The sequence below is a fragment of the Chlorella variabilis genome, assembly GCF_000147415.1.
Source record: "Chlorella variabilis unplaced genomic scaffold CHLNCscaffold_27, whole genome shotgun sequence".
Lineage (NCBI taxonomy): Eukaryota > Viridiplantae > Chlorophyta > Trebouxiophyceae > Chlorellales > Chlorellaceae > Chlorella > Chlorella variabilis.
This window is the reverse complement of record NW_005435061.1, coordinates 430900-438684: the sequence shown is the minus strand read 5'-3', so window position 1 is coordinate 438684 and position 7785 is coordinate 430900. Positions and strand designations below refer to the sequence as shown.

General features: G+C 68.9%; 3 protein-coding genes across 3 annotated transcripts in view; 1 reads left to right on the top strand and 2 right to left on the bottom strand.

Moving 5' to 3' along the window:
* Positions 1–52: 52 nt before the first annotated feature.
* On the bottom strand, positions 53–3036 carry CHLNCDRAFT_139935 (hypothetical protein; the record flags this gene model as incomplete). Its single annotated transcript, XM_005843730.1, has 7 exons — positions 53–214; positions 706–862; positions 1492–1622; positions 1783–1929; positions 2128–2340; positions 2593–2670; positions 2863–3036. The coding sequence occupies 7 exons, from the start codon at positions 3034–3036 to the stop codon at positions 53–55; spliced, it is 1062 nt and encodes a 353-aa protein (XP_005843792.1).
* Positions 3037–3664: 628 nt separating this feature from the next.
* Positions 3665–5065, top strand: CHLNCDRAFT_139934 (expressed protein; the record flags this gene model as incomplete). The annotated part of the gene is made up of 4 exons (XM_005843775.1): positions 3665–3973; positions 4217–4344; positions 4551–4689; positions 4916–5065. The coding sequence occupies 4 exons, from the start codon at positions 3665–3667 to the stop codon at positions 5063–5065; spliced, it is 726 nt and encodes a 241-aa protein (XP_005843837.1).
* Positions 5066–7598: 2533 nt separating this feature from the next.
* The window catches only part of CHLNCDRAFT_27720 (hypothetical protein), a gene marked incomplete at both ends in the record, with an annotated part of 2878 nt that continues 2691 nt past the window's right edge, over positions 7599–7785 (bottom strand). The window contains one exon of the mRNA XM_005843729.1: positions 7599–7746. Within this exon, the coding sequence (XP_005843791.1) occupies positions 7599–7746 (148 nt within the window). The remainder of the gene's footprint in view (positions 7747–7785) is intronic.

Here is a 7785-nt window from a genome sequence, read left to right as displayed (position 1 = left end):
CCCCGCTCCTCCAGTCTCCCACCCCTCTCCCCCCCCCCCCACCCCCACACCCTCAACCCACCACGTTGTGCCCTCCGTCGTACATGGCGTGCCCCTCGAGGGCGGCCCGCGCCGAGTCAGCGGTCGCCACGTCAGCGTACTGCACCAGCGCCACGGTACGGCCGTCCCGCTCGAAAATGTGGATCTTCTGCACAAAGCCGTAGGTAGAAAAAATCTGCAGCGGGGGTGGAGGGAGCTCAAAGGGTGAGGATAAGGGTGAGTGGGCGGCAGCGGAGGGCGATGGGTGGGAGGTCGGCAGCGTGGGGGGCCGGCCCCGATGGCGCGGCCTGCCAGGAGAGCGCAGGCACAGGCGCAGCCCAGGGCGGCGAGCTGCGCAGCGCAGCGGCGGCGCGGCGCAGCAGGAGCGGCGCAGCAGGCGCAGCTCTGCAGGCGCGGCGCAGCTGGCAGCACAGCGTGGACGCGCACCCGGCCTCCCTGCGCTGCAAGCGGTCAGCGCAGCAACCAAGCCCCAACCCGGCCCGCCGCAACAACCCGCAGCATGCAGCATGCAGCGTTTGCAGCCAGCTTTGGGTGGGTGACTCGGCTGCTGGAGCCTACACCAGCCGGCCAGCCGCTCCCACGGCGGCTGCGGCCAGCGGCCGGAGAGCGCCCTGGCTGGGCTGCCGCTGTCGCCGCCACCGCCGCCTGCCTCTGCCGCCGCCTCACCGTGTGGACGCCATCCACGGTCACCGGATAGGTCATTTGGTCAAAGCTGACAGACAGCACATTGGAGGGCCCGTCTGTGCCTCCCGAGGAAGGCAGCATGGCCTGGATCATCGACAGGTCAGGCTCCCCCCAGGGAATGGCGGCATTGGTGTAGTCTCTGCAGGCGGCGGCGGCAGGCGGCGGCAGGCGGCGGCGGCGGCGGCGGCAGCGGAGGCAGCAGGGCAGCGATCAGCAGGGGCAACGCGGCAACAGCATGCCCAGGGCAGAGACAGCAGGTCTGATGCAGCAAGGCAAGGATGCGGGCTGCAGGTGGCAGATACAGTGCCTACGTGCTGAGGCGGAAAGAGGAGAGGATGGTAGCCAGAGGAACAACAGGGGTAGCAAAAGAAAGCCAGAGTGGGAGAGGGGCAGCAAAAAGGGGCAGCAAAAGGGGCAGCATAGAGCAGCCAGAGGGGCAGCACAGAGCAGCCAGAGGGGCGGCAAGTGTAGCAGAGGGCGGCTGAGCGGCAGCTAAACGTGCAGCAAGGGCAGCTGACTGCAGCCAGAGGGGCAGAGATAGAGCAGCGCCACAGAGGAGAGAGCAGCAAGGGGGCAGCCAGTGTGGCAGGCAAGACAGCTGGGGGGCAGCAGGGACACATCGAAGCCAGCAAGGCGACGGCATGGGCAGGCAGCCAAGCCGAAAGCGAAGGCGCCGCTTCAGACACCTCCCCACACTGCTCAGCTGCCAAGCCTGGGCCGCCCCACACCACATCCCAGCGCCCCACCACCTTTGCCCAGGCAACTCACCGCGTGCAGTAGCTCTGCGCCCGGATCGCCAGGTCTGGCTGTGCGGCAAAGGCCATGTCAAGCACTGGCGGGTTGGGGTGGTCGTTGAGAAGATGCCGCGGGATGGGCTGCCCCTGCAGCGTGTTGCGCACCTGCGCCCAGCCGAGCACAGCGCAGCAGCTCAGCGGGGGCGAGCTTCGACAGCGCAGCAGCAGCGGAGGCGGCCGGGGGCGTCCACCAGCTGCCGCCCGGCGGCAACGAGGAGCAGCGCCTGTACGCCCCTACGCGGGCCCTGCCCAGGCGCCCACCCACCGTGGCCGCCGTCTGCGCATCCGGAAACTGCACCCAGGCCACCACGCCGCCCTCGGGCTTGGCGTAGGTCACCAGCTTCTTCACAAAGCCGTGGGCGCCAAACACGCTGTTCAGGAGGTCCAAGGTGACCGCCTGGGCCAGGTCGGGCTGCCGGCAGGGGCGGGGGAGGGAGGGCAAGCACCGTGGACAGGGTGGGGCAGGGGCAAAGGAGAGGGGGAGGCAGCGGGGGTGGCCAGTGCATGTGGGCCGAGCCTGGCTGCAGCGCCGCCCACGGCAGTTCCCTGCACGATCCCCCTGCACCACGCGCCGCCGCTCCCCGCCCCTCATTCCACCCTGCCGCCGCACCTGGATGTTGATCACGTTGACTTGCAGCACTGGCGTGGGGCTGTCTGTGGAGGGGGTCACGTTTGTGAGGCGGTCGCGCCCCGAGAAGGAGAGCCAGGAGGAGCGGCCCCGGAACTTGGCGGGCTCGGGGGAGGACTGGTAGTGCGACACAATCGCCATTGCCTGCTCCAGGGTCGCAAACTCCACAAACGCCTGGTTGCGGTTGCCGCCCACCTGGAGGAAAGGAAAGGGAGACGGGGCGTTTAGGAAAGGAAAGGAAGAAAGGGCGCCCGCGGGACGGCCGTGGCCTAGCGATCTGCTGGACGCTGGAGGCCCTGCTCACGCCGCCTCAGCCGGCGCAGCACCCGGCTGTCCTGCGTGCAGGGCTGCCGGGCCGCCTGGGCCGGCCAGGCGGGCGCCGGAGGGGCGTGGGTGACAGGAACTGGGCAGCAGGCAGGCGGCACCCGCCTTGTCCTTGAGCGCCACTATGGTGCCCCAGGGGGCGCAGAACTCTCGGATCTCTTCCAGGGTCACGTCAAAGGGCAGGTTGCGCAGGTGGATGACCTGCGCAAGCGGTGGTCCAGAGAGGCAGTGAATGCGGGGATGTGTGGGGTGACGCACTAGGTGTGGGAGCGCGAGGGTAGCAGATGAGGGTGCGGTGTGCGGCTGCCCAGCCCATGCGCTCACGCAAAGCCGCGGACAGATGCAGCGCAAGCACGCAGGAGCAGTACACAGAAGAGAGGGGGAGGGGCGCACCTTGGTGGGTGCTGTGAACTGGGGGCTGATGTGAGGGTCGCGCGACGGGCCTCCTGGCGGCGCTGCGTAAGCCATGGCCCCCGGCGCCGGGTAGGCCATGCCTGCTGGAGCCTGGTAGGCCATGGCTCCTGGCGCCTGGTAGGCCATGCCTCCCGGCGGAGCATAGTATGCCATGGCTGCTGCTGTGCAGGGCCCAGGCGGTCACGGCCAGACGGGGCGCGTCGAGTCGGGCACCCAGGAGGGCGGGGCAGCAGGCGCCGCTGCGGCGGCGGCCGGCGGCGGGCCTTGTGATGAACTGCAGGGACCAGAAGGGGCTGGCACATTTGCGTGAGTGCTTGCCAGCGGCAGCTCTGAGCAATGGGTTTTGCGTCCGTCTTCCGCAGCGCAAGCGCGGTGCCTGGCACAGTTTGGCACCTGGCTGGGCGCAACAGAAGGGGGCTCCCGAACTCTGGAACTAGCTGGGGCTGACGATCGCAATCTCGTGCAGGGGCTCAGGGAGCTAGACTGCTGGCCTAGTAGGTAATGTTCAACACGTATATCATGACGAGGCTCCAGCTGCTGAAGGCAAGAGCCTTCTTGAGCCTGCAGCCTGCTATGGCGTGGCACGAAGCAGGCGGAGGATAGGAAGGCCAGGGCCTGTCGCAGCCCATTTACCAGCCTACGTTCCCTGCTGCTCACATTGATTACCGACAAACCTCCCCCAGGCTGCACACGAACCGACCCGTCAGACTGACCAAACAAGCCTGAGAAGCAGGCGTTCCAGGCCCCGCAACTCGCTGAGGAGGTCTTGTTACCACCAGGCATGGCGGCTTTGCCCCTCGTAGCGCGCACCGGCCTCCCGCGGCCAGCGGCGGCGGCGCCTGGCCGCCACCGCGGCGCCCCGGCGGCAGCGCCGCTGCACAGCAGCAGCCGGCGGCGACCGCAGCCTGCACAGCAACCGCCGCCTCGTCGGCTGGAAGCTCCCAGGGCAGCGGTAGTGGATGTAGATGTTGGGGAGGAGGAGGAGGAGCCCCTCAGCAGCGTGGACATAGAGAGCTTGGAGTATGCGGGTGGCAGCTACAGCGTGCAGGGCTGCCTGGTCACCCCCGCCTGCCCAAACGTCGTCTACCAGGTGGGCGGCCGTGTGCGGCAGCTGGCATGGGATTCGGCGGTACATTTCAACCGACGGCTGCGCCCCTGGTCCCCCCCAGCACCTGAACCTCGGCCACCTGCCCTGCCTGTGTCCCCTGCCCCTGCCCCTGCTCCCTGCACCACTTGGGCCAGCTGCTGTCAAATTGAGGCTGCCCAGCCTTCCTTCTGTTTGCCCCTAAGCACTGACATGGCCACAGCTGTGCCTTGTTTTGCCTGCTGGCAGGTGCTGACTGACTACGAGGCGCTGACCCGCGTCTTCCACAACGTCCAGTCGTCGGCGGTGCGCACCTGCGCGCACACCGGCGCCAAGCAGCTGGTGCAGACCTGCAAGTGGGCCTTCCTGGTGTTCAGGTGGGCGCGGGTTGGATGGCGGGGTGCTGGGGTGCAGCACGGGGGCTGCCGTGGCATGTGACAGCGGTTGCTTCGCAGCTGCAGGCCAAGAGAGGCATGCCCGCCTGCCTCTCTTTGCTGCCCCCGCTGGCGGATGCCGCTGCCCTCCGCCCACCCTCCACCAACTGATGCCTGTGTCCCTGCCCTCTCCCCTGCCTCCTCCCCAGCGGCACCTTCGTGCACGAGCTCAACGTGGTGGAGGAGCCGGAGCAGCGCCAGCTCACCTTCTCACTCGCCCACTCCGCCTTCATGCGGGAGTTTGTGGGGTCCTGGGATGTGCGGGGCCTGCCGGGAGGCATGACCGAGGTGTGTTGGGGGGTTGAGGGGGGTGGGGGGTCCCGGTGGGGGCTGGCTTGGGGATGGCTGGGATGATGACCAACAGGAGGCCTGGATGGCTGCAATGGTTTGAGGAGGCTTGGCGCAGTTGCCGGCATTGGCGGCAGCGTGCAGTTATCGTGTCGCACCGCTGCTAGCCCGTTCGGCCCCGCCCTGACATCGCCCAACCTCCCCTTCCCTCCCCCGCCCGGCCCAGGTGCGACACCGCCTGTCGGTCACGCCCACGGTGGCGCCGCCGCAGCGCATCGGCGACCTCAGCAAGTGCATCTTCCGCAAGCAGGTGGTGGGCATCCTGGAAGACCTTGACAGGGAGCTGGAGGCGCGGGCTGGCCGCGGCAGCCGCTGACAAGATTGCTGCTGAGGGGGGCCCGTGTGCGGGCCCCCGTAGCCCCCCCTTGCTCGCCAGTCCATCCGTTGCTGTATCCCTGATGCCCCGGTCTTGGCTGCCCCAATTGGTTGCACACAACAGAAAGCAGGGGCCCAGCCAGCCAAGCAACCCCATTCCCTGATCCACCTTGCCTTTCATTGGCCCAGCCACCCCAGAATGCCTCACAATTTTGCCCCATTTCCATCCATATTTGTCCTCCCGCAAGCCACCCCTGTACTTGCTTGCACAACCGAGTGTTTGACAGTATGCACCGTGCACCTAATTTTGCTGCCTGAGCCCTCTGCCGCGCCCGCCGCTGTAAATGCGAGGCGTGTGACGTCTACATGCAGCAGGTAGTTCCAGGCACACACTATGAGCTGAAGTCGGAGGCTGGCATCGCGGCGGACTGGACATTGCCATCATGGTGGCACTGCGCAGCGGCCCACAGCGCGCCGCCATGCAGTTTTTGGGCATGCCCTTTGCGTTGCCACATCCGGTCCATTGCGGCATTGCACCCTCTCTGCCAGCTCTCACTAGCTAGCCCGCACAACGCTGCACGCCGCAGCAAGGGCCGTGAGGACTCTCCTCCCCGCCACCACCCTCCGAGCAGCAGCGCCCAGCAATGTGACCTTAAAGGTCAGCAGATAGCGATGCGTGCCGCAGTGGCCGCCGCCGGTGGTTGTTCTAGCGGCACCAACATGTGCGCGGCAAGTGCTGCCGGCGGCTCAACCAGTGCGCCTGGTTCCTCTGCCGTTCTGCAGGCCCTGGCACCGCCGCGGCGACGATGGCACCACCAATGCTGCTGCATGGCGGCTGCCGGAGGCGGGGAGGCAGTGGCTGGGGCTGCAGCCGCTGCGGAGCAGGCACCGACCAAAGCGGGCCGCCGCGAGGCCCCTCACACCCCACCAGCTGACGAGGAGCCGGCTGACGAAGACCCGGCTGGCGAGCCCGGCAGCAGCCAGCGGCGGCGGGCCCCGTTTTCGGAGGCGCACCGGCAGCACATGGCGGCGGCGGCGAGGCGGCGGTGGGAGGCGTGGCGGGAGGCCAATGGGCGCAGGTGGGCAGAGGCCTGCTGCCCTCCAAGCCACCACTGCAGGCTGGGGGCTGTTGCCCGCAGGCCAGGCGTGTGCGGGCGGCTGGCTGCACTGTGCGGATGGGGAAGCAGCCCGCCCTTTCTGCCGCCAGTGACACCTGGCATGGTGCCTGGCCGGCGCTGCACCCCGCACGGTTCCCTGCAGCCCAGAGCCGCCGCGCCGCCCTCGCAGCGACCCCGGCGTGGACGGGCGCAAGCTGCCCAGGAGGTGAGGCTGGCGAGGCTGGTGGCTGGGCGCAACTGGCGCGGGGATCGGCCGGCACGCGGGCTGGGCTGGTGGCTGGCGGCGTGGGCAGCTGGGGACCTGCTGGCTGGCAGCTGGTGCGGCTGCACGCCTCGCCTGCCACCCCTCCACCCACCCGTGCATGATCGCACAGACATGATGTCTCACCCTGAGCCTGCCGCCGCTGCAGCCCGGAGGTGCGGCAGAAGATGTCTGCGGCGGCCTCGCGCCGCGCCTGGGGCCTGGATGTGCGGTACCGCATGTCCCGCAGCCACGCCGGGCGGCGGTGCAGCCCCGAGGTGCGAGCCAACATGGCGGCCGCCCAGCGGCGGCGGCGGGCGCGGGAGCGGCTCGCGCGCGGCGGCGGTGACCACCCGGGCCAGCCTCCCTCCACCCCGCAGCTCAGTGAGGAGCTGGCGCGGGAGGCGGCGGTGATAGAGCTGTCCCGCCTGCGGCAGCAGGTGGCTGGGTGGATGGCGGCGTATGAGGCCACGCACGGGCGCAAGCCCAGCCTGCCCGAGACGGCTGACCTCAATCCCGACATGTACCGCGCATTTGTGCGGTACGTGGCCCTCCGCGAGATGCTGCGCGGCGGCGGCGGCGGCGGCACCGGCGGCGGCAGCGCCGGCGGCGACAGCGGTACTGGCAGCGGCAGTGGGGGCGGCGGCGCCGGCAGGGCCGCAGGCGGGCCGCTGCCCGGGGCCGAGGGCCGCCCGTGAGCGAATTGCACGGCTGGCGACAGCAGGGCGGCCTGCGCCGATCCCCTTTATTCTTCATTTTTTCCAGTATGGCCTTACATCTAAGTACCGCAACATGAAATGAGGCAGGATTCAATTGGTGTTGGAATGGGAACATGCTGCAGTGCTGTGGCATAGCTGTCAGACGCCACCTCGGAGCAGGTATTCGCTGGGGTGGCGGTGGGGTACGCCCCCGGCTGCCACAGCCAGCCTGCCAGAGGCCGCTACCTCTCAAGACCAGGCGGGGCTGTTTGGGGCTGTGCAGGTGCCTGGCCAGCAAATTTGGTTTAAACCGCGCAGTGCGCAATGCTCCGTCACCAGCACGCGTCGAGAGAATCCATGTCAGGAAGCTGCGTTAGGGCTGCGGCGGTGCAGGTGGCCGGCGGTCCGGCGCAGCGCCGGGCGCTGCCGCCCGCCAGGCATCGGCCGGTCAGCCGAGGGGGCGCTCCCGGCATCAAGTCAGTCGGTGACGTTTGGGTTGCGGTGGCGCAGGTGCACGGCGTCCACCGCCGCCAGCGTGGCCGCATCCAGCTCCACCTCAAAGGCGGCGATGTTTTCCTGGAGCTGCTGCAGGGTGGTGGCGCCGATGATGGTGGAGGCGACATACCTGCGGGGAGGCCGGGGGGGAGAGGGGGAGGAGGGGGCA